The sequence below is a fragment of the Mastigoproctus giganteus genome, chromosome 1, assembly GCF_048544385.1.
Source record: "Mastigoproctus giganteus isolate SK-2022 chromosome 1, ASM4854438v1, whole genome shotgun sequence".
Lineage (NCBI taxonomy): Eukaryota > Metazoa > Arthropoda > Arachnida > Uropygi > Thelyphonidae > Mastigoproctus > Mastigoproctus giganteus.
Genome location: NC_143575.1, coordinates 181,121,027 through 181,148,873, shown reverse-complemented (window position 1 = coordinate 181,148,873; position 27,847 = coordinate 181,121,027). Strand labels below are relative to the sequence as shown.

Below are 27,847 nucleotides of genomic sequence, written 5' to 3'. Positions count from 1 at the left end.
TTCTCATTCAACTGCACTCGCTTTATTCTCCAGCAACATTTAGCCATTCATAAAATTAAAACAGGACATGAAAGGGGAACAATCTGAATTGATTTAAGAAATCCAAACACAATGGACCAACTAAAAGCATTTGCAATAAGGATATGGGTACAATAAGGAGAGTACATCAGAGAATATTAAAAGTGTAAATTATTTTAAATTAATGTAAATTCTTGAGAGAGATGCAATCTGCAACAAAAAAAAAAAAATAAAAATAAATAAATAATAATAATAATAATAAATGAATAAATAAAAAGCAAAATGATTGGCTCCTTCACAATAATGATGCACCATGTCACTCACTGTCCAGCAATTTCTGTCCTCCCTAACAAAAACATTCCCGTTCAGTTGCACTCACTTTATTCTCCAGCAACAATTAGCCATTCCCAAAATTAAAACAGGACATGAAAGGGGAACAATCTGAATTGATTCAAGAAATCCAAACACAATGGACCAACTAAAACCATTCACAATAAGGATATGGTTGCATGAGATTACATCAAAGAATATTAAAAATGTAAATAATCACTGAATAAAATTAATTTTTTGATCAAATTTTGTACTTAACGTGTTACTGAAATATAACATTTCACAAAAATGTTGACTGCACACCACGATCTGAAGTATGTGTTGCTATTTGTTTATTTTATTAAATCACAAAATTCAAGAAACAAGTGCTGTATTTCAATTTTTATTAAAAATCTAGGAGGAAACAAGTAAAATATTATAAAAAGCTGAGTGGATATTACATTGTGAGATGTGTGCAGTGAAGTAAAAACAATCACTTTTATATATTATTAGTTTATTAGTAATTAACTGTTAACAAGATATTTATTTTTCACTTCCATTAGAATAATCACCTGAGAGGGCATAAATTCAAATTGAGGAAAGACAGATGTACGGAAATTTGCCTTTAGCCAGCGGGTAGTTGGTTGGTGGAACAGACTTCCATCCCTTGTTGTGGAAGTTGATAGCCTAAATAAATTTAAGGCTCAGATGGATAGGTATTTCGAACGAACGGAGGGGTGAAATGGTTTTTTTTTTGGCTGATGCTACATAAGCTTGCTTTCTTGCATCATATGCCTCTACTAATGCTAATGCTAATTAATGAGAAAAAGGAAAAAAATTCAAGAAATAAAAACCAAATGCAATCATAATACTGCTGCTCCTTCCCACCTGGCTATGGAGGCGCCCTGAACACATGACTGATCTTTATAGTTTCCATTTCAAGTTCTTTAGCAATCATCCTTAATTCGCGTTGGTTTTTTGGAGATTGGTGATAGTTTTTTTTTTTTTTTAATAACTGCCTGTATGCCATTATATTTTAGAACATTTTCTACAGTGAAAGCCTTAACAAAGTTTCAAAATCTGCCAACATTTCATCTTCGTAAAATTTATATAATATTTTAGTTGCCGCAATCCCCCTCCCCTACGTTGCTACTGTCACTAGTTCTTTGAATACAGTGCAAAATGTCGGAATCACATGGATATTCAGGTACTGTGACCATGTAAACATAGACAGGAGAAATTTACTGGAAGGTGTGGATCACCCACTTCTCCAAAAAACATATGTCCGTTTGCCGGAGTAAAGGGGAACCACAACACAGGTTGACCAGAGGCTATAATCCATCTCGGGAATCCTCTTAATCCTCTGACTGGCTATGGAAAACATTGACTAGTGTGACTTCTTGGTATGTGACTGCATAGGTTTTACAGACACCACTGTGTGAAGTGGTAATCCCTTTCACCCTTAATTTGTACTTTCTAATTACCTAAACTGCCTAAAGGCCAGAGGTGAGAACAATGTATACAAAGTTATCTCTCCTAATACGTTTGTTACATGGAAATTTTCTTTGTTCAATGGAAACTATTTTAAATGTAATTACCAAGTGGAATTAAAAAAAAAATTGCTATAAAGAAGTTCATTAAACAGAGATCTGGCTATAATTAAATAAAAAAATTAGCAATTTTAAAATACATAACCAATTGATTGCGCCATTAAAATGCTCGGAATGGGGCCCCACTCACCCCACCATAGTTTCGGCTCTGGATACACAATAACTGCATTCAGGATTTCATCATTTGTAAAAATAAATGATTGTCTCAACAATGGGCTCCCAAATTTTCAAAAAAAAATAACAATAGGCTCTCGCGAGCCCACTACAGCTCACCACTGTTCTCACACATAAACAGAAAATACACATAAACATAAACAGAAAATAAACTGAGTAACACACAGCTGGTATGTTACTCTGGGACTACTGCTACCCATATACAGTACTCTGCATTTATCAATGTTAAACTTCAACTGCCATTTCTCTAACTTTTCTAAATTCTACTGCAGGAGCATATCATCATTACAGTCATTAATCACCCTGACAGCCTTTGTATCATCTACAAACCTGGACATTACACCTGATATGCCTTCAGTATTGTTGATAAATATAGAAAATAACAATGGGCCCAAAACCAAACCCCGGGGAACTCCACAAATAACATTAGTCCATGAAGGGCAAGTCCACTGATTACCACTCTCTGTCTTCTCCCACTAAACCATAACTTTAGTCATAACAGCAACTTGCCCTTAATGCCACTCTGTACAGCAGCCATATGTGCAAAAGTATTAAAAGCTTTCATGAAATCCAAGTAAATAATATCAAAATTATTTTTTTGCATCCAGTTCCTTTGTGACCAACATTGTAGTATCCAATCACATTGCTCAGACAATATTTCCCCTTAGAAACCCATATGCATCTGATGTATAACTGCAGTCTTGTGTAGATGGTCCTGCTTACTTCTTTAACCAGTGACTCCATTATTTTCCCTGGAAGGGAAGTTAAACTAACAGGTCTGTAATTACTCACACCGCCCTTTGTGAATTAGGGATACATTTGCACATCTTCCATCCGTGGGAACCTTCCCTGAATCCAAAGATGCCTTCTTATTAATGGTTAAGTGTTGGATTACTTCCTTTGTTACCACCTTTAATATAATTGGATAGATTCCATCTGTCCCACGTGCCTTCCTTACATTTAATGTCAGCAATTTCTCTTCCACTTTCCTATCAGTTATTCAAAAATAATTTAGTTCCCTATTAGATTATGATAAACTTCTGGCATCTACTTCCCTAAAGAATTCCTTATATGTAATGTAGAAAAATAATACTCATTCAGTTTGTCAGCTATCTCAGCAGCATAATGATCAACAGTTGAAACACTGATATCAAGTGAACCAATGTCATTCATCCTCTTCTTTCTAGTGTTTCCATAAGTAAAGAAGTCTTTACTGTTTTCCTTGGCATCATTTGCCAAAGATTTCTCGTAATCTACCTTCACTTGCTTAATCTCCTTTGACTTGATTGCAAACTAATTTTATATCCTCTATAGGCTTCTGTGTCAGCTGATAATTTATATGCTTAATCTTAACTTTCACTTGCTTAATCTCCTTTGACTTGATTGCAGACTAATTTATATCCACTATAGGCTTCTGTGTTGGCTGATAATTTATATGCAGCCCATGCATTTTCCTTCTGTGCAACAAGTCTCATCAGTTGATCTGACTTCCACTTAAGCCTAAACCTTGAAAAGTATTTCTTAATTGGTATGAAAAGTCTAGTAGCTTCTATGATTAATTCCTCGAATGCTTCCCATTTAGAATTTGCTGACGATAACATCATAGTTGGTCCCACAGTATAGAATTTAAAAACTGTCTGAGACCACTGTAGTTGTCTTTATGAAAGCAAAAACCCATTTTTTTTAACCATTGATGGTAGTTATATCTTTAAGTAAATCCCACATGAATACATTGTGATCACTGCCACCTGATGGTTCTTTTATTTGTAGATTCTTAATGCATGAATAATCACTGCTCATAATCAGATCAAGATCATTACACCCTCTTGTTGCCTCTCTAACATGCTGCTGTGGAAAACAGTCATCCAATAAATCCAAAAAAGTCTTGCTAGTGTGTGAGTGACCAACCCACAAGTTCCAGTCAATATCTGGAAAGTTAAAATCACTCATTATAAGATATTCTTATTAACTGGCCCACTCTATTTTTCTGATTTATAAAATACAACAAATGCACCTGCTATAAGGTTAAACTTGAAATATTTATGACTACCATTTTAATCAACAATATTTTAAAATTACTAGTGACATCCAGTGAGTGCTAATGAACTTTAAGAAAATAGTCTGTTAAAGCAATGCTGTCATTCTGAACATGAATATTATTAGTATAATATTTAATACATATGAAAAGAAATTGTAATATATAAGTTGCAACCTGCGTTTGGATAACCAATCTTCTGCACTCATCAAAGGTACGGAGGAAGTATTTTCAACTCGATATGATTGATGTGGCCACGTAATTTGCTGAATACTCATCTTTCCTGATGATGTGATTGCTGAATTCAGTGAATGCACAGCATTCAGAGAAGTTTTATCAGTTGAGCCAATAAGATGAGTAACACAACCATTCATGCTATGTTTAAGTTCCTGTCAAAAGAAGATAGTGAAAGATTCAATATTAACTAAATTTGGTTACAAATTTCAAGTTAAATTTTCTACAATTCAAATATTTTGGTTCCCAATACCATTACATATTTTGTCTGTCTATATATTTAACATAAATATATTTAAATAATTGTGACTTATAATTCGAGGGTTTAGTGTCAGACAACATTAACTACAAAATTGCATTTTTGTTTTGAGACAACTTTAGTTTAACTTTATACAAATAACAATGCATATCATGTCACAGAAATGTATTTCACTTGTAGTTTTTAAGTTAGCTTGGACTATAAGCACATTTCCAGTAAACCAAGAAAATATCGATTGACTTTTTATTAGTTAATTACAAAAATGTTTACTACAAAATGATTATGTAGTTAACACTGTCTGACACTAATTATTTAAAATAATTATTTATTTTTATTTACTAAATTTTATTTATCAAAAAACCAGATAATATTCAATGAAAATAACAGAAAACATGGTACAGTGTTACAGTAACAATTCAAAATAACTTGAGAAAATTCAAAATGAAAGGGTGCAATGATAGAGCTGACAGTATAACAAAAACTAGAAATGTTTATAAGAAAATATTTACATAATAAATTACAATCAAATTCATAAGGGTTGTAACCACCAGCTGCTTCCAAGTTTAATCATGTGCAAGTTCAATTCATAAACAATTGAAGACACAAGAAGAATATCTACACAACACAAATTTCGTTACAATGAGCAGGCAAACAGAAGTCCAGGAGAGATTAACAATATTAAGGGGCAAAAAAGAGGGGAAGAAAATGTTAAAAAGGTTTGAAAAACTGATAACGTTCAGAAGAGGACTTGAATAACTTGATTTTAAATATTTGATACCTGTGCACTTTGTCAGTTCCCAACTGTACATCAACTCTTTCTTCTTCACAACAGCACCTGAGTAGGATCTCACACTGAACTTGGCAGAACTGACACTGTAAAACTTCCATTGCTTCATTTTCAATGATATTGAGAGTTGCTGGAAACTAGTGCATAAAAAATTTCAAATTTCAAAATAATGCACTGCCAATTAATCAAATTTGTGCTACACTGGCATTTATAAGAACATTTTTCAAGGGAAACTTGTACACATGTAGTAACAAACAGCAATAAAGTATTTCTCTACTGAATAAAAGAGCAAGTGCTTCTCAGTGGAAATGCCCACAAGTAAGTCAATCATCTTGTGATTTAGTCTAGTTGAACAATCTACTTCCAGAATGGAAGTAGAAGACTCAGCAACCATTTACAGTATGGGCTAGCTACTATGTGTTTTTGAATTCTCATGCTGAGTATCCTTCAGAATTCCATTTCTATCTAAATGATCCTGAATTCCACCTTTGATCATTGTCTCCATGATTTTCCCTACTACTGAAGTTATACTAACTGGCCAGTAATTTCCTACTTCACTCTTAGAACCGCTCAGGTATTGGAGACACATTGGCACTTTTCCAATCCAACGGAATCACTCCTGAGTTCAGTATGCTCTCATAGTTAGCCTCAATGGTTCAATGCACTCACTTGCCGCCTCCCTTAAGATTATAGGGTACATGCCATCAACCCCACGAGTTTTACTGGAAATGCTCGAAAGTTTTTTCATTAAATAAACATGTGAAATTTCAACATAATTAATTACATTTCTTTCAACATCATTAATTACATTTCTTTCAACATCATTAATTACATTTCTTTCAACATCACTCCCATAATTTCTCATTGACACAAAGGGTTTTTCTTCTGTAGACATTGATGCAAAATAACTGTTGAGTTCATCTGCAATTTCAGCTGGAGTCAAGTCAAATGAGAACTTGAAAAAGGATTTATACCCGCCCACACACACACACACACACACACACACACACACACACACACACACACACAATATTGACTAGCATACTATGGTTAATATTCAAAAATAAATAGAAATTTGCAGAATTTAATGGCAAAGCTGCAGTTTTACTGATTTTTTTGCAAAAAAAAAAAAAAAAATAAATAAAAAATACAGAGAAAAACTGCAATGATAGTGAAGGGATCAAAAAGACTGAGTTACCATTGTATATCCTGAGAGTTTGCATGTATGCATTTTGGACTCCTTCCAAGTGCTGATAGTTTTACTTGATTTTTTTCTTTTATTTAGTAATTTTTTTTATCTAATTCAAAACTGACTATTGTGTTGTATTTTACTTTTGTATTTATATTTTGTTTATTTATATATCCATTTTATCATAATGTTCTGGTCCTTCTGGTCCATCAGTGTATGGAATCAATATTGTTCCATCCCACTACTTATTCAATATGTATTCCATCTCATTAGGGTCAAACCTGCCTTCTTTCATATGTCTATTTTCTGTACAAGCTGGAAGGGCTTCCTTAAAAATTCTTGACAACTGATAGTAATAGCCATACAGTGCAAAGAAGTCAGAGGCTTTTGTTGCATTGCCCGAAGGGGAAAAAAAAGGGAAAAAGGATGGATAAGAAAATACAAATTATTTGCTTCACTCCTCACATAGGTAACTGTCCAGTTGACCTTTGAATTTATTCAAACTGTCAGTGTCAAGTACCTGTTCCAGTGATCGATGACTCACTGACTAAAAGAAAATATCCTGCAGTCTAGTCTAAACCTCTCCCCTGTAATTTAAATTTATGCCCACAAGTTCTGAATTCTTTGTAACAGTGAAAATTTTGCCCTCGTTCATTTTACTAACCTCTCGCATAGCCTTATAAACTACAATCAGTTTACCTCTGAGGCACCCGGTTGCCAAGCATTGTAGCTCACACATTCAGATTCTTTCCTCATATAGTTGCCGATTTGCGAATCTCACCATGCGAGTTGCCCAACTTTGAACCCTTTCAAAAAATTCACTGCCTTTTCTCAGATGAGGTCTTCCTACTTGAACACAATATTCCAAATGTGGTCTTACACAGTGGGACTATGGCTTCCATAAAGTATAATTTTCGATAAATCATCAATAGTACACCGTAAGCTTTCCTAGCTACAAGTTTACACTGCTCATAAAAGTACACACCTGCATGTATTATAACTCCCTTTCTGTTTCTATTGTTTTTAATTCAACCTCACCAAGTGTATAATTTATTTTGGAGTTGCTATACCCCAAGACCTCCATTTTTTGCAGCATTAAAACATAGTTGCTACTTTTCTAACTATTCTTGCAGCCTGTTCAAGTCATCCTGCAGGAGTGCTGCTTGGTAATGATCATTAACTACTCTACCAATCTTTACATAATTTGCAAATTTTGACATTAAGCCGTCTATCCCATTGTCAATGTTGTTTATGAAAATCAGAAACAATAGTGGTACAAGAACCGGTTCCAGGGGAGATATCCATTATTCACACCCTCTTGCCTTGCAGCCACCCTGCAAACCATCATAGAATTTTTCCAGTAATACCAACAAGGCTCCAGTTTATACAATAATTTCTCATGAGGAACTGAGTCAAAGTCTTGCTAAAATCCAAACAAACTATGTTGAAATTGTTCTCTACCTCCAGCTCAGGAGTAACTGTGTCAAAGTTAGTTAAACATAATTTTCCCTTAACAAAACCATGTGGTGAGTTATTCAGAATGCCATATCTAACTTAATGTCCCTGGATTGTACTCCACTGTTTCTAAGATTTTCCCTACCCTACCACTGAAATTAGACTAACCAGTCTGTAGTTAGCAACTTCACTCTTAGAACCACTTTTATGTACAGAAATATCTCGCATAGTGTAGTTTCGAACAGCTCGGGTTTCGCTATAGCACGGTTTACAAATTGAAAAAAAAAATTAACTGCATTATGCACCAATACATTTGATATGTATGTATGTATTATAATACCAGCACGTATGTCAATGCATTATGGATTCAAGGTCACGCTGACTGTTGTCACAACTCCCATTATATACAGACTCTGCTAGAATTCATACATTAGTAAACACTCTAGATTCCAAACGGTTGACTGTGCATAAGCTGTACAAATACTTTTTGCTGTGTATTTTTTATTAAAGATTATTTTTTAAAAACTTTACCCCTTTATACGCAAATATGAGTGTAAAGAAGAAATGTAATGGCGCCGAGTGTTCTTCTAGATCCAAACATCGAATGAGGTATGAAAGTAAGGCAGGCGTTGCAAAATGACATTCGATGTTATAAAGAGATATAGGCAGATAAGAAGGAAAAAACTGTGCAAACTAAGCTGATCAGTTATTTTTCAAAATAAAAATACAGTACATACTTCACTTATATTCTTTTGGTATGTACATACTGCAATAAAAATCATTTGTACCGTACTTACTAGTATTTTTCATTTTTATCGTTTTAGTTTCTTTTTTTTTTGCAAGAACTTCTTGTGCATCGATTTATAGTAAACAAACACCTATATTTTTGCAACTCGACCCATATAATCAAATTGTTGGAACGCATTACATTAAAATACATACTAATAATACCTCGATCAGGGTGGTTGGTGCCTCCGTAGCCAGGTGGGAAGGAGCAGCAGTGCGTAGCACATGCTTCTGGATTAGACCGGGGTTCGAGCCCGTCACCACCAAATACGAGGATGCAGAAAGGTCAGGGAATGACCACCGCATATCCCGGAGCAATATGGCCTTGGTTGCTAATGCTCCTAAAAACCAAACAACAACAATCAGGGCGGTTTCGCAGAGAGCGGTATATTTTTGGCACGAATTAACCGCACTATGCAAGGTATTCCTGTATTGGCAATACACTGACACTTCTCCAAGCCAAAGGTATCTCTCGAGTTCAAAAAGACCCTCCCCCCCCTCATAATTAGTGGGTATATGCCATCAACTCCAGGAGCCTTACTTGCCTTTATGCTCGAATGTTTTTCTAATAAACAGTCATCTGCAATTTTGAAATTGCTATTTTCACATAACTCAGGCTCACTTGCACAGCCTCTTTTCAGCATGAAGGGTCTTTCTTTAGTACAGACAGATGCAAAGTACCTGTACCATTCATCCACAACATCAACTGGATTATCTAAGACTTTCCCACACTTGGTGGGTAAGGGTCCAATCTGATTTGCTTTCTTCTTTGTTATATTCAGATACATCCTGACAACAACTAATCTTAGTTTAGCATACTTTAAGACTCAGCAGAAGTAGTATATGCTTGCGATATCTTTGGTAATTCAGTAAAATATACATGACGATCTAACACAAAAGAAGCAAAAAGGAAAAAAACATGCTAAATATAAAATATAATTTATCATTGACTTCTTAATTTATCATCAGTTGTGAAAACAACTGATCTAGACAAAAGTCTAGATCAGTTGCTAAATTATGAATAAACATGCAATAATTTACTTGCCTCGAATTCTTTTTCAGTTAGTCCTTGAAGGTATTGTGGATCACACACAGACAATAAGAATTCCAGACCCTGACTAGCCCACCTATAAATTAGATGTTTATAATAAAATAGTTAATAAGGTTAGAGCAAAGAACTCAGTTCAGCCTGAAAATAAACGTTTTACTTCTTTTTTTTTTTTTAAATTGAACTAAGTACTTGGCTGAACATTTATTTATATTTTGGCAATTTATATAAAATACAGTGTCTGGTCAAAACCACCTACCTAATAGTGGGTATGTCCTCCTCATGCCGCCAGTATTACTGTCACATAGAAAAGCATGGACTCTGTATGGCCCCTGAACACAGCAGGAGGTACGTTGTACTGTATCAGCAGGACTGCATCCCTTAGATCTGCACGAGTCAGTGATAAAAGAACCAAATGCCATATCTGTTGATGCATGTAATCCCAGAGATGTTCTAGGGTATTCATGCCAATTGAATTCAGTGGCCAGGGTAGCACCTCAAAGTCACTTTCATGTCAGTTAACCACTTTAGAACAATATCTGCAACATGGCAGAATGCACATTACCCTACTGGAACACACCTCTGCCATCCGGGAGGTCAGTCACCACATAAAGGTGTACTGAATCAGCCACAATAGATAGGTAGTTTTTTGGCATTCAGAGTGGTCTAGGGGTATGAGGCACTAAGCAATTTCCAGGAAAACATCTCCCATAACAAAGCACCGCCACCACCTGCCTGATTCCTCTCTGCAGCCTGTCACTGTACCCTCCATCTACTGTCCACACAGCAAGCAGGAACATGATTCACATGATTCTAAAACTGAGGAAAGGCAGTTTTAGAATAGATGTACGGAAGTTTGCCTTTAGCCAGCGGATTGCTGGAACAAACGTCATTCTGTTGTTGTGGAAGTCGATAGCTTAAATAAATTCAAGGCACAACTAGACAAACATTTGGAATGAATGGATCAGTGAAATGGGAAGATTTTTTTTTTTTGGCTGATGCTGTATAAGCTTGCTTTCTTGCATCATGTGCCTCTGCTAATGCGATTGCAACAGTACCACCAGAAGAAAGGTGTCTCTGGTTTGAGGAGAGCACCTGGAGAAGGTTCCAGGGGGAATGTATTGACAATGCCTGGAATCTTCTCCAGGTATTGTCAACATTTCTGGATGGTAAACAGGTGGAGATGCTTTGAATTTATGAATGTACATTTATTATCATGTTACAGAAGGGACAGATTAAGGATGAAAGAGACCCTCATTCATATTTAAATTTGAGTCCCCTTTAATATACATATATATAACACACATGCATACAAATACTACATAGGTTTTTATATTTATACTGTGAATAATAATTCCTTGATAAAAAAGTAAACTAAGAGGTAACAAATGTTTTTTTTTTTTACTTTAAAAATAAAGTAATAATAAAAACAATTTTAATAGAAACTTAACTTATTTTTCGTACAATAAAAAGATATAAGAATAAAATTTAATCGCCTAACAAGTTTAAAAATGCTTTTAAATTATGTGTTTTTTGGTTTATTATTATTGTTTACACTGAAGAAGCACCCTGTATTTGCTGTCCTTATATTAGCACTTTCTGTCCTTCTAATAATAATAAAATTACGAGATAACTAATGCCAAACAGGTGGATCAAGCAACTTTCAGTTCAGAACAACCATAAAATAATAATAAATAATGAAAAAAATTATGTGGATAAGCATGATCATCCATTCTCAAAATGCAAAGTTTTCTGAGTACTCTTATAGTCATACACTGGTTTGCAAAACTTAAGGACCAACACTATTTCTAAAGGTTACAACCACAAAATCAAATGAAACAGCATGTGCCGATTTGTGGTGTAGGCACCACACCTCGACCCCTGCTTACGTTGGTTGGTCACCCACCATGTACTTGTGCATGGAGGTTATACCCAGGATTACTAACAGTCCCACCATCGTGAAGGTGCAAGCAGAGGATTTGGCTGTCACAGACCGTCCGTACTTCGCTAAAATTGGGTCCACTTGACTTGAGTGTCACCCGAATATCAGTTCCATCAGTGTTTTAAACTCCCAGATAGCAAGTACAGCTTGTCTGGCATATATGACAGAATGTCTGTGACAATCTCAAGGACCAATTGCAGTCATTAAACAGAGAAACCTCCTTTCTAAAAAGTTAAATGGATTCTTGACACTTATAACTTTACATAAAGTATGGCAAAAATTAAGAGAACTTTAATGGAAGATGAAAAAAGGTATGTGAGGAGATCTTGTAATGGCAAGGAATTCAGAACACCAAAGTAAACCCAAGTTAGAGGCAGTTAGAGAAAAGAAAAAAAGTTATAAATTTTTGGCAAATAAAACTAATATAATTACTGGAATATAAAAATGCAAGAGGGTTAAGACATGTACGAAAGAGAATAATAAAAAAAATCTTGGGAAGATTTTGAGAAGGATATGAAAACAAGTATCACAAAGATGGAAAAATATTCTGGTGTTCTGTCAAATATCTTAAAGCAGGAAGGAAAGCCACAGCTAAAGTAATCAAAAATAAGATAAAGTTAAAGTGGAAGAGAAGGATATTTTACATGTGTGAAGTAAATATTTTGATGATTTGCTAAAAGAAGAAGATGAAAGCATTACTGAAGAGAAAAGATTAAATGAGAAAATTTTGGCTATTACAACCACTCCCCGGCTTATGTAATACTTGATTTGCAGAAATTCGTCTTTACCTAAGTTTTTGCCAGCCAGTGCAAACTTAAAAAAAATCATGGAAATGTATTTTGCATCCCATAGGAATAAATGGAGGTATTGTGAAAATATCGTAATGTGAACCCAATAACACTTTTTTTTTTTTTTGTTAATTCATTCCAAGACCTTGGAAGTTGAAATTTTTACTATATAACTAAGCTATTTATCTCCTAAAAGGTCATTTTTATAATGGAAATTGCACTACCCTTTCATAGTTATATGTTCCATTATAAGAATCAATTTTGAACGCCTTTGTTGATATTCTTCTAAAGAACACATCTGGAGGTCACTACCATAAAACAAAAACAATTTGCACTTTCTGGTTTAATGGGCTTTTCTGTTAGTGCAATCTATTATAAATGGGTAGTAAACTCTATCTTATTGCATTTGTGATAAGACCGATAGCCGGAATTGTTTAGGTTTTATGTTATTATGGTGAAATGTGTTCCCCCTTCACTGAAATCTTCAATCATATAAAAAACATAACTAAATTTTCAGAATCTTCTCGTCATTCCTATTTACTTATTACAATGTTGAAGGGAAAGCAAACAACGGAAAGTGCATGTGGTGGCAGTGCTAGGAAATGAAACAAAATTGATTTAAAAATGAAGATCAAAATGATTAAGAAGTACAAAGCAGGCCAAAGTTTGTTATCTATTGCACAGAATTAGGTCTTGCTGCTTCAATAGTGAATACTATTTTAAGGGACAGCGCGTGTATAAAAGAACATGTTAAAGGATCAACGCATTTAAGATCAACAGTGATCACAAAACAGGGTTCAGATGCCATACTGAAGATGGAAAAGCTATTAATAATATGGATGGAAAATCAGATTCAGAAACAAAATGTCCCTGAGTCCAATGGCCATTCAAGCAAAAGCAAGAAGTATTTATGATGATATTAAGGATAAATACAGCGAACCCCCAAGCCAAGTTCAATATGTTTAATATAAGCATCGAGTTAGGATAAAAATGGTTAATATCAAATATGTTAAATATGTTTAATATAAATATGTGGAATTTAGTGTAGGATTTAATTTTGTATAGATAAGAAATCAATGTACAGTGGATTCAGGTTATTTGGGCCACCGGTTAATCGGGGCAGCCGTTTATTTGGGGCAAATCTTAAAAAACAGAAACCAATCGAGAAAATAGTCAGGGTTTACTTCGCTTAATTGGGACAGCATGCCGTTTAATTGGGGCAAGAGACCGCAGCACTGCAGATCCTACGATTGTAGGGTCTCCAGTGGTTCGGTTGAAATTCTGGAGGTCACAACCATAAAACAATAAAAACAATTAGCAGTCACCTGTTTATTGGGCTTTTTTGTTAGTGAAATCTATCATAAATGGACAGTAAACTCGATCTTACTGAATTTGTGATAATACCGATATCTGGAATTCTGTGGGTTATTATGGTGAAATGTGTTTACAGTTCCATGAAATCTTCAATCATATAACAAAATTAATTTTCAGATCTTCTCTTCATTCGTATTTTTAAAGCTTTGTAACTCGTTACTCGGTTCTCACTTGTGCGTATTGTGTTACTTGCAATTTGTGTGTGCCATGCTCTTTGTTACTGATTGCTTATCTTTTTACTGTTTTAAATTTTAACCCCCACCCACAAATGTCAGTGAAAGAAATGTCAACTAGTTAATATGTACATATTACAGTACATATTAATTATTCCAATTATTACGTATTTTTTAATTGGTAAGGTAAAAAAGGATAAATTTCTGCTTAATATATCTTTGCTTTTATAACCTGTGAATGATATTCCTCCTATTTTCACTAATTAGAATCACTGTTTAATAGAATTAAAATTCGATTCACAAACGTGACCACAATGACTGGCGCTTACTGCACATCGTATAGTGAATGGTACTTTACTATGTTGAGTTTGTCGTAACGTGATTTGATTGTACAGTGAACCAATTGTAAAAAAAAAGGGGGGGGGGGGAGTGGAGGTACATTGTATTTTTAACTATTTATGTGAAAATAACCGATGTGTCCCAAATAACCGGAATGGACTGTATTTTAAAAATAGATTTGGAACAAGCAAATGGTATAAGGGTGAGGTATTAAATCGAAGAATGGGGAAGAAAGAAAAAGGAGTATTTTAAATAAATAAAGACGAAAAATAGCAATAGAAGTAGGATAGTAGGAATGTTTCAAAATTCATCTTTATTTATTTAAAATATTCCTTTTTCCCTTCGCCATCCTCAATTTAATACCTCACCCTTATAGCATTTACTTGTTCCAAATCTATTTTTAAAATACATTGATTTCTTATCTATACAAAATTAAATCCTACACTAAATTCCACATATTTATATTAAACATATTGATATTAACCATTTTTATCCCAACTCTATACTTATTTTTACCTAAATAAATTAAAATGACACAGTGTATTATTTACCTAAATAATACACTGTGTCAGGACTACCTTGTCCATACTGTATTAGAAAGTGCTAATTTCATTTTTGTTCCTTTTTGGCCTTTCCCTTTTCTTCTACTACTATGGACAAGTATAGATACGCAGTTCCTGATACATGGTCAGGTGTAGGCCCCTGATGAAATACCTGATCATGTATCAATATTTATTTCAGCTGACATCAGATCAAACATTTTTGCATTACCTATATTAGACCATTTACTAATGGCAGCTGCACCATTTTCATTTTATTAATATTTTGTTGTACTAATTTTACTTTACAGCTCCCCCACTTTATATTGGCTTGGCAATTCAGCACTTAATTTACTTAATTCATCATAACCTCTAGGATATTAACATTCTTTCACCTTTCACTAATCTACTACTCCTCTTTTTCTACTTTCCTACTCACACTTATAGTTACTGGCACCTTGTGTAACTTTCACATCCATTTATGCATACTTAATTTAACGTTAATACAACTTAAAACAGGGAAATAAAGCACAGAAGAATTTCTCACTCCTTAGCGGTGCATGTAAAAATCTATGCAAGTATTTTAAAGAAAAGAGTAGAAGTACTGCTGAATGTAACTTGGGGGAAACACAGTCAAGTAAGATGGGATGCTAGTATCAAATATTTATACTAAGAAAAACTACAGCAAAGTCATGGAAATATAACGTTCTATTTTGGATATATTGATCTTGAAAAGCATACAATAATGCACATAGTAATCTGTGCTATGTGCATTATGATGCAATGGCATCAGGCATAATCTTTTAAGAGGAATAAAAAGTTTAATCTGCAGGGGTTTGAAGAATGAATCCTGTCATCACTTTTTATAACTTTTATGGACCATTTAATAAAAGAATATAAGTTACTGACAGAGTTTAGTGTGAGAAATGTAAAAAAATTGATCTATTATTATATGCACATGATACTGTGCTGTTAAATAAGAATCTCTGAATAAATTAGATATAGTTTGTAGATAATTTGAAATGAAAATTAGTAATGCAAAAACAAAATGTATAAAAGTTAGGAGAGAAAAGGAAAATTTTAGAGTGAAGAAAAATTCAATCCTATAATATCAAGCATTTGTCAACCTAACAAGAAGCTCAAACTCATTGATTTTGTTTAAAACACTAGAATTAAAGGTAGATGATAAAAGTTAAATTTTGTAATAACTTGTTTAATGCTACTTTGCTCCAATATATATAAAAAGTCATTCATGTGGAGCTGTATCAGCTTTGCTAAAATTTAAATAAATGAGGTAAAAATTATTTTCAATATATAGTATTTGTGGAAATCTCAAATTTCAATATCTAGTATTTATGAAAACTGGTTATACAAGATCTCCCTTTGACAAAGCCATGCTGTGATGCCCTTTCAATTCCATTCTTGTCCAGATGACAAGAATGAAATTGAAACAATTGACAGTAATTTCTCTTAAAATCTGGTTTTTATTTTATTTTATTTTTAAAAAAAATCATCCAACTCGCAGCTAATATTAACTAGGCAATTATTATCCGTATTTAGCCTATATTGACAAAGGTGAAGATATTTCTCTTGAAAAAGATCTAAGTAAACTTCATCTCATCTTTTAACTCATTACTTTTTACATCTCCAGAAGAATTTTGGAAAACCTTGCATCTCTCCTTGCTGTATGCTCTATATAAATGCTTTTCAAATTCTCTTTTAAATTCAGCTTTAAGTTTGGAAAAATATTTATTGCCTACTATGCAAAATAGCATTATTTAATAATTATATATTAAATAATAATTAAATTTAATGTCAAATGTAATGTAAGCATTTTACCTTGACTTTAATCCTCTTCCTCTTTCACATTTTTCTAACACAAATTTCATCCACTGAAATGCAAATCTGATTAGTCCTTTACCAAGTTTTATTCTTGCTTCTCCTGTGATCAAACGTGGTAAAGCTTTTTGGTACTGCAAATACACATATACTTTCATGACTTAGGTAAAAAAGATATGCATAAATGAATTTAACTACCTATGTATAATCCTACAGCAACTAATATTCAAATCAGAGAGAGAGAGAGGGAGATCCTCAATTTTGATGACACTATTAATCTCAATCAGCCAGGGTGACAATTTATTCCAGCAAAGGCAAAAACATGTTGATCAATATATTAATTTTATAGTTTGAATTTTTTGTGTCCCATTTCAATGTAAAAATTCCACTGTCATTCACAGCCCTCACCCCAACCCCACAAGAGGCTTAGTTTTCAAGCACTTTAACCCACATCTTCATATGGATATCCCTTTTCTATTCTCACTGGAAAAGTCACCAGTCTTTGTACCCTTTTAAAAAGCTTAATGTGCTTCTATAAAATGTGGCATCCAGACCCGAACTCAATATTCCAAAATGCAGTCTCACCACTGGCTTGCATAAGGAACTATAACTTCATTCTCCCTAGGCAAAGGCAGAGAAAATCATTGATAAGACAACGTGCACTTTCCTAGTCATTTGCTTAGATTGTATGGTAACCTTCATTTTCTGATTGTATCATAACGTCCAAGTTATGATTGTATCATAATGTCCAAGTTATGTACCATTTATACCTTTCACCGTCCTTCCCACAGAATATAAGTTATTCTCAGCATATTTCCCATATTTCCTCTGAAATTCAGAATGATTTTCAGAGGCTTCATTTCCCTGATAATCCATGAAGTCTCTTCAACCTTCTGCCATCAATAAATATCAAATATCATTTAATCTACAATGCTTAGGTACATTAGCATATTACCCAAACCAAAAGGGCCTCTTTACTGTGAAGATTGACACAAACTATCTCTTTAACTCAACAGCCACATGGACTGGATTATCTATAATACCAATTCTACTGCACAAAGATCCTATCTAGTTTACACTTTTCCCTCTTCACATTTATGTTCAAATGAAACCTTTCTTTGTCCCCATTCTTGGCTGGTCCTCTTTGCTAGTGATTTTTCACAATCAGTTTCACCTGCTTAACTCATCTGTGGTGAGGTAGGTGAACTCTAACAAATCAACTTTTAATTATTATACAAATCTGAGTCTCTCATCATCATACTGCAATTGCTCATGCTGCCTTTTTACTATCAGGTTCACTAAATCTACTTTCATCTCCCTACATTCACCTTCTATGAAATGGAATGAATTCGATTGTGGTTTCGATGATAATGCCCTGACAATTACTAAAAGCCAATAGTACTTTCTCTCTGTGTAACTTTTTGGCAGGATCCCTTTATTAAATATTAATGGTCAGAGTTAATAGGTTAAATCAATACTGTCTGCAAAAAGCACAGTTAGCACTGCTCAAAAATTGTGGTTATTTAGTGGCTGTTCCCATAGTGTTATAATGCACGCTATGGGATTAGTCTCTGGATCTTGGTACTTGGGTCTCTGTGAGGCCCATCCTAAACTCAAAGCATTTTATATTAGGAGTCTATCAAAAAAAAAAAAAAAAAAAACACCATGACCACCACAACAGATGGAAATTTGTTCCAGCAACCAACCAGCATTCCAATGGTTAAATGTAAACTTCTGCACGCTTATTCTGAAACCATACTTCTCAATTTGAATTCGTGCCCAGTGTGTGGTCTGAGTAAGAGGAAGAATCCCATCAGCATTGAGCTTGCTCAATCCATTCAAAGCCTTTAAACACCTCAATCAGATCACCTCACAGGTGCCCAGTCTCCAGCTGCTGCAATTTGCAAAACTGAAGCCTTACTTGGTAAGAGCACTCCTTTGTTCCCCTCACCAATCTTTCTGTACATGTTCCAGCAGTTCCACATCCTTCCTAAAATGAGACCTCCAGACCTGTACATAGTACTCAAGATGTCTTGGCAAGGCAATGGCTTGACCATTGCCTTATACAGTGGAATAATCACCTCCTTATCCCTGCTAGAAAAATTCCTGAATATCATCATAAAAAAAAAAAAACAAACAAGCTGTCTTGGAAGCCAGTCTGCATTGCTCAGAGAACTATATATCAGACTGCACAATTACTTCCAGGTCCTTTTCATTTTCACAGTTGGTAGGTTACTCTGGGGTTACTGCTATTCATATACAGTAATTTGCATTTACTCTGCCAAACCCCATGTACTTTTTCTGACAGAATCTCAGTTATCGATTGATTCGACCACTGCTCATCTCAGTTGCTCAAATTATTCGCTGTATGATATGATTCCTTTAGCTTCAAGGATGGTACTTGTGCATATGTCCATTCCGATATTTCATGTCAGAGACTTGGCAATTTGGAATCTCCTTGTTTCGATCTTCTCTGGCTTAAAATCTCTCTACCTCATTGTGTCAAATTCATCTGTTGTCTCTACCGTTCTCCCAACTCCACTAATCACTTGGAGCTCTTTGACTTCCTCTCTTTGCAACTTGACATTCTCCAGTCAAACTTTCCTAAAAGTGAGGTAAGTTTTCTTGGTGATTTTAATGTTCACAACTCCACCTAGCTTCCGTTTTCTAGTCACACCGACCCAGCTGGTCGAGATGCTGAGGCTTTTGCAATTCCTAATGACCTTGCACAGATTGTTCATTTACCTACAAGAATACCGGACAATCCGATATTTGGGTTTTAACCCAAAACAATTCATTAGAGATGAACCATATTCTCAGTGATGCCGCAAATTTATCCGATTTATTTAATTTTTTAAAACAAATTCATTTATATGAACTTATCTGACATATGACTGGAAAAAAAATATATCATTTGCAGAATTACTGTGACAGGCGCAATTTCGCCTTAGTTGCCCTTGTGCCAATAAACTTCCATTTAAACCAACCAAACCAGTCAAAACCTGTGCTCCTGAACTGACTACTATTCTTTGCCATCTTTTTTCACTTTCTTATTCCAAAGGTGTTTTTCCTTCTGTTTGGAAATTTACTCATATCCAGCCAGTTCCTAAAAAGGGTGACAAATCCGTCCCATCCAATTATCGTCCCATTGCAATTACTTCTACTCTTCCTAAAGTAATGGAGAAATCAATTAACCACCAACTCTTAAGCTACCAAGAAACCTTCCGTCTGATCAACGATCAGCAGTGTTGATCCACTGGTGATGTTCTGACTTATGTTACCAGTGTCGATCCACTGGTGATGTTCTGGCTTATGTTACCCATTTATAGACTAATTCAATGGAAAGGTTCGGTGAAACACAAGTAGTTGCTCTTGACATCTCAAAGGCTTTCAATCGTGTTTGGCATAAAGGTCTTCTAAACAAGCTTCCATCTTATGGTTTGCCAACTGTTTTTAGTAATTGGTTATCCAGTTTTCTCTCTGATCGCTCACTGAGGGTGATGGTAGATGGTTCTCTGTCTTCTAACTTTTCCACTAATGCCGGTGTCCCCCAAGGTTCAGTTCTTTCCCCCACTCTTTTCTTCTTGTATATTAATGACCTTCTTCCTTCTTCAGCAAATTTACTGAGTGCTGATGGCATCCACACTCTCTCGGACAACACACATAAGAGAACACAGATTTAAACTGAAAAAGGAATGCTGCATGATAGCTATACAAAAATGTGATTTCAGAGAGAGTAACTGACTGTTGGAATAAACTTCTATTTGGTGTTGTGAAAGCTGGTGAACTGGTGGTCTGAATAAATTTAAAGATGGGGATTGGATAAATTATCATCTCAAGAACTAGCATGTTTTGAAAGCTCTTGAGCTGCTGAAATTATGATACCAGAGCAGGTCATTATACACGGAGCTTGGATAATTTGAATTATTTCTCCTTGAACTTCCTACTCTATACAGAAAGAAAGAATTCTTTAATTCAAATTTTAGTTTCAATGTTGTTAAATAATTCTAATTTTATGTTGCAGTTTTAAAATTCTAAATCAGTCAGGGCAAATATGTTCATGTTAGGAATTTGTTTACTGCAGTGGGAAGTTTTTTTATTTATTCTTTACAAACCCATCCTTTCTGACATCGATAGTCAGGAGTGGAAGTGCAGCAGCACACACTCTTTGAGCAGACCTGGATTCAAGCCTCTGACTGATAAATATGGTTGATCTGCCACTCGAGCAGAGTGGTAGATTATGGTTCACTTCCCTCAACATGAATCACGGAGGCTTCCATCCTGCAGTGGACTGGCTGCAGGATGGAAGCCTCCGTGGATAATGGCTGCAGTTTACTTTTTTTTTTATTGAAAAAGACTACAAAAGGAATGCACTAAACCTTTACAGTTAATTGAGATTGTCATTACATTGGACTGTAGAAGTGGCAATGTTTCCCAATACACAAAAGGAGGTGGAAGACTAAAGATCAAATGAGCAACTAAAAACTCAGTTTAATCTCAGTGGCAGGGAAAGTCAGAGTCTACGGTCAAAAAAGCATGACAAGGTCATCTCGAGAATTATAAGGATCACAACATGGATTTGCAGAGGAAAACTCTTGTTTGACCAACCAACCAACCTAATAAATTATTATGATGTGGACACATGATTTTAGATGCAAGAAACATTTTTAATATTAAAAGTGTTTTAATACTTTTAATATTAAAAGTGTTTTAATACTTTTAATATTAAAAGTGTTTTAAAACACTTTTAATATTAGAGACTTGCTTGTGTCCAGTTCCTTTTTACCTATAAGCAGAACCAGTATTCTTGAGTTTGGATACTCACTGTTGCCTGATTACAAGACACTCTATAAGCAATATGATGGGAAGAATATTCTTCCCCAAATAAAGCCACAAAAGCACTGTTTTTTGTTTGTTGTTTGGTTTTTAGGAGCATTAGCAACTAAGGCCATATTGCTCCGAGGATATGCAGTGGTCATTCCCTGACCTTTCCACATTCTCCGTATTTGGTGGTCACGGGCTCGAACCCCGGTCTAACCAAGAAGCGTATTCTACGCACTGCTGCTCCTGCCCACCTGGCTACGGAGGCACCCACTGTTTCTTCATGGTGTCAACTGCACATAACTCGCCATCTTGACACAGGCAAGAAATTACTGCAATTCTTGCAGAGTGTGCTTATATAGCTGAAAGTAACAGCTGATGCAATATTACATCACCTATGTGTGTCAATCTTATCTGATGCAATCTGTAAGAAATATTGCCATATACTTACATTATTCAGACGACAATTAGAATTTTAAGGGGCGATGCACTTTCTTTGAACACCAGCGTACTTGGACTTCAGCAAAGAGATGACATAGTTCTATGTGAGAAGTTGTATAAGCTAGAGTCTGCCAAAGTTACAGGAAAAATCACGATGTGAATTTTAGGGATAGTTGAATGAACACAAGGCAAAATGTTATCATAAATGCCGATTCTTCAGAATGGGCCAGAGTTACAATTGGGGTAGCTCAAGGTTCAGTGCTACAGCCACTCTTATTTCTGATCTTCTTGAATGATACAGACGAGGGAATAAAGCAATTTTGAAATATGCAGGTGTAGAAGCTGAAAGGATGGTTAACAATGCAAATCAAACTGGCCTTCTTCTTCAGAATGATTTGGAAGAGCTTTATGGATGATTAAAGAAATGGCACTAACATTTTAATACTGCAAAATGTTAAGGTTCTACATTTGGCAATGGTAACCCGAGAGTAACTTACATACCTGAAGCATGACATAAATGAGGAAAGTGTTTAACAGGTGCATGGTGTCTTATCAATGATTGAGCATAATTTTGCATTTAGGAAAGATGCAGAATTAAGGAGGATATAGCAGCATTATATGAGTCGATGGTGAAACTGTATATGGAATACTGCATTCAGTTTCAGAGGCTGCATTTGAGGAAAAGACACTGAGCTTCTTGAAAGAGTCGGTCCAAAGATGCGTAACTTATCTAGTGCGAATAGCAAAGAGGGCATCCACACAAGGAGAGATTAAAAATATGTGTATTATAGAGCTTGGAAAAAATGTATCTCAGATGAAATCTGAGTGAAGTGTATAATGCACTAGGGGATTGAATAGTGGTGGAATTTTCATATTGAAATGAGACAAAAATTTACATGGTCAGCATGATGATGACCACAGAAATAAACTGCCTTCTTAGGTGGTTGAAGCTGAGAGCTTCGTAAACTGGCAATGAATAAGTCTGGCAATGAGATGCAGAAAAAGCCTAACTTCTTTGCACTTTACAATCTATATTAAGAACTCTTATAATCTATATTAAGGACTCTCATTAAGAACCAACTTTTTATCTCTTATCAACACCAGAGAGGCAAAACTTTGGGCCACTTAATATAAACAGTTATTTTAAGATTAATTATTGGTGGCAAGGCTATACTGGAGGAAGTGAAGGAAATATGTGTATGATATGTTCACTCATAAATGTGTATTAACCCTTTAGAGTCTGATATTGTGCCCACCATAACATAGTAAAAATCACTTCCAGTCCAATGCCGTGGCACCACAAACGCTGACATTTCCGAAATTGGTTTTTCCCACCGAACTGGCTCAATTATTGTACTGCCATTTATTTACATTTCACATAAACAATCTGAAAAAATAAATCTATGGTTATTTTCAACTGGTAATGGCAGCAGTGTGATTTTTTTTCCCCCCTTTGATCCTCTCCAATCCCAAAAGGTCTCAACCGGTGCAATTTTTTAGATAACTCTTATCAATTGGTGCAATACCACAACTGCTTATTGGAGGCTTGAAGTGGTTGAACCCATGTTTAGTCTACAGAGCAAAGTTAAATTAAATTAAATTTTCTGTTTATACTCCAGCACAACAACCAAGTCAGTAGAGTTTACAATTAATCGTCGATACAAATATTTACCGTATTTAGTAGTCACAGTCTTGAACCCCGGTCCACTCAAGGAACGAGTGCTATGCACTCTCGCTCTGAACCACTAGGCTACGTTCTGGTCAATACGCCCTGTCTCTTCTATCATACAGTATGATTGATGTCTTTTGAGGTTAGGATGAACACCATGGCGAGATCCAAACTTCCTTACATTTCGAGGGTTCAGCTCTAAAACGGTGTTCGCAGGCCAGCCGCTAGTTAGTACACCAGACCGAACCTATTGGTAACTCTAGGAGGCTTCTGGATCAGCAAGTGTATAATCTTGCTGCCTCTACTCTGCCAGATAGCGACTGGAGGGAGTCCAAGTAATATGTATTCAGGGAGCATTGTTGAGGACACATTATGTTAAGGATCTGGATATATTCTTACCATGTGTTTGCCATATCCAAAAATTTCATTACTTTATACACATGTCCCCCCCCCACTTGTATTATCTGTAAACTTACTACTGAATACATCATGAATTGTCAAACTAACAGAGCAAACTTATCTGCGAAAAGATCGAAACCTCCCAAACACTTCCTAGTTCATTTCACAAATATATGTGGTTTCAGTTCTAATCTCACTGATGTCCATTTCCACTTCCAGTCTGCCAAACCCCATGTACTTTTTCTGACAGAATCTCAGTTATGGTTGATTCGACCACTGCTGATCTCAGTTGCCCAAATTATTCGCTGTATGATTCCTTTTGCCTCAAAGGTGGTACCTGTGCATATGTCCATTCCAATAATCCCTATCAGAGACTTGGTAATTTGGAATCTCCTCTTTTCAATCTTCTCTGGCTTAAAATCTTTCTACCTCATTCTGTCAAATACATTCTCCGAACTCCACTAATCACTTGGAATTCTTTGACTTCCTCTCTTGGCAACTTGACTTTCTCCAGTCAAACTTTCCTAACAGTGAGGTAATTTTTATTGGTGATTTTAGTGTTCACAACTTTAGCTGGCTTCCGTTTTCTAGTCACACAGACCCAGTGGGTCATAATGCTGAGGCTTTTGCAATTACTAATGACCTTGTACAGATCGTTCATTTACCTATCAGAATACTGGACAATCCTAACCATACAGCCAATACGTGATCTTTTTCTCACAAAAAACCCTTCTAAGTACACAGTCGAAGTGAGTGATCCATTAGGCACCTCAGATCACAACTTGGTGATTGTCTCTTCTCAAACGGAACCTTTATCTCATGGCTATTCCCAACCTCATGTTGTTTGGCATTACAAGAATGCAGAATGGGATGACCAGCGAGATAACTTTCTCCTTTACCTTGGTCGGATTACTATTTCAAAACACCTGATGTCAACATTTGCTCTAATCATGTCAGTGAAATTATTTTTGCAGGAGTGGAGTCCTTTATTCCACACTCCACCTTAAAATCTCGACTTTATCTAAACCTTGGTTTTCCAATAAATGTGCTAAGGCTGTTCAAGAAAAGAATGTTGTATGTCGTAAGGATTGTTTCCAATTCTTCAGTTCATTTTCTCGCAACAACTGTAAGCAGTTAATAAACTAGATTTTGAACAGGCTAAGAGTAGAAAACTTGCTTCTTGCCCTGATGGTAGCCGAGCATTCTGGTCTCTTGCCAAAGCTACTGGCTGCAACTTTTGCCCACCTCTATTAAAACCAGATAGTTCTTGTCACTTCAGCCAAGGATAAAGCTGAACTGCTAGCATCCCATTTTTCTTCAAACTCATGTATTAAGGATCTTGGTAAAACACTATCCACCATTCCCAGCACACTCCATTCAATCCCTCTTGTGGTCTTCCGTCAAAAGGATGTCAGAAGGGTTTCGACCAATCTTGATGCTAAGAAAGCTCCAGGTTCTGGTGGTATTTCTCTAGGTGTTCTCAAAATCTGCACTTCTGAAATTACTCCTGTTCTTTGCCAGCTTTTTTCACTTTCTTACTCCAAATTTGCTCATATACAGCCAGTTCCAAAAAAGGGTGACAAATCCCTCCCATTCAATTACGTCCCATTGCAATTACTTCGACTCTTTCTAAAGTAATGGGCAGATTAATTAACTGCCAACTTTTAAACTATCTAGAAACCTTCCGTCTGATCAATGATTGCCAGTATGGATTCCGTCAGTGTCGATCCACTGGTGATATTCTAGCTTAAGTTACCCATCTATGGACAAATTCAATGGAAAAGTTTGGTGAAACACAAGCAGTTGCTCTTGACATCTCAAAGACTTTCATCATGTTTGGCACAAAGGTCTTCTAAATAAGCCTCCATTTTATGATTTGTCAACTGTTTTTTTATAATTGGTTATCCTGTTTTCTCTCTGACCACTCACTGAGGGTGATGGTAGATGCCGCTCTATCTTCTAACTTCTCCACTAACGCTGGTGTTCTCCAAAGTTCAGTTCTTCCCCCCACTCTTTTCCTCTTGTATATTAATGACCTTCTTCCATTAACCGGAAATCCTATCCGTAGTTTTGCTAATGACAGCACATTGCATTCCACTTTCCAGTTTGAGAAATCTCGCCCTGCTCAATCAGCTTCAACTTCTCGTATATCCACTACCAATTCCTTAAATGCCGATCTCCAGATAATTCTCCAGTAGGACAAAGACAACTTAGTTGATTTGATCCTTCCAAAACTTATTCTTGTCTTATATCTCGCAAAAAGGATTCTTCTGCTCCTATGCTTATCTTTGGTGACACTCCGATTCTAGGCAAAATGATATATCTCTTTTGGGGATGACCCTAACTTCTAATCTCTCTTGGCACAAGCATATCATATATTGCTTCCTCTGTATCTAAAAAACTTGGTCTTCTCTTTCGCTCTCAGCGTTACTTTTCTTACAAACAGCTGTTCACTCTGTACAAATCACAAATCCCACCTTACCATGGAATATTGTTCCTGTATCTGGGGCAGTGCCCCCAAAACCTCTCTCAGGCTTCTAGATTTTCTTCAGAAGAGGGCAGTTAGGTTAATTAATGACTCTTCTCTAACAGCATCTCTCACCCTGTCTCATAGACATACTGTTTCTGCTGCAAGCCTTTTATACAGATACTTCCATGGGCACTGTTCTTCTGAACTGGCTTCTATAATTCCCACTCTCTCTTTCAAAACAGTCTGAACATGTGCTGCCACCAGCCAACATCCATTTACTGTCCAACTTGAAACTCACAGAACCAACTTTTCATCTTCCTTGTTTATTCATTCAACTGCCATTTTCTGGAAAATCTTCCTCCATACGTATTTCCTGAAAACTACAGTCTACAGAAGTTCAAGTCTAATGTCAACAAATATTTTCTTTCATCTTCTCAACCTCCAACCCATGCACAATAGTAAGTATTATAGGTTATAATACCTCTTGTGTTTGGGATTTTCATTAAAAAAAAAAAAAATTGTTTTCTTAGTGTGCTGGCTCAATCATGGTATTGCTACCAATTTATGCTTTGTATAAACAATCTGAGAAATCAATTCGATTTTTATTTTCAATTGTTAACAGCAAATGTCCCCCCACTTCCCGAATCCAATGTGGAAACTGGTGCAACTATTAATGTTTCTGGTTATATTAGAGCTTTTAAAAACTGTTTTTTTTAACTGTTTTAGCTCATGTAACCCTAAAAATGAATAATTTTTGAACATTAACATTAGCTAATTATTTTTTTTTTATTGTTAGAAATAGACTGCATGGGAAAGACAGTGAAAATAATGCTGGACTACAAAGGGCTAAGATCAAGTGCAAGGGGGTACAAGAGTTTATGTATAATCGGCATGCACATTTAAATTGCAATTTAAAACAGACAATGGATTATAACAAAAGGTAAGTAAAGATGGCAACAAGAGGTAAGTAGAGGCAAGTATTTCCAATAGAGATCACATTTTAAAAATTATGCCCAGTAAAAAATTCCATGCTCACGTTGCATCCTTAATACAAAAAAGATAATTCAAGATAATTTAAGTCCCTTCAGCTTCAAATTCAACCTTTATTGCATTATTCATTTGATTACATTGTTTTGTTAAGAACCAACC

General features: G+C 35.4%; 1 protein-coding gene across 1 annotated transcript in view; it reads right to left on the bottom strand.

Annotated features, from left to right (window-relative positions):
* Window positions 1-27,847, bottom strand: part of LOC150091336 (mitogen-activated protein kinase kinase kinase 4-like) — a 350,375-nt gene that overhangs the window by 105,277 nt on the left and 217,251 nt on the right. The window contains exons 16-17 of the mRNA XM_090390030.1: window positions 16,899-17,032; window positions 9,898-9,983 (exon numbers count right to left, since the gene is read on the bottom strand). Coding sequence (XP_090246156.1) covers window positions 9,898-9,983; window positions 16,899-17,032 — 220 coding nt within the window. The remainder of the gene's footprint in view (window positions 1-9,897; window positions 9,984-16,898; window positions 17,033-27,847) is intronic.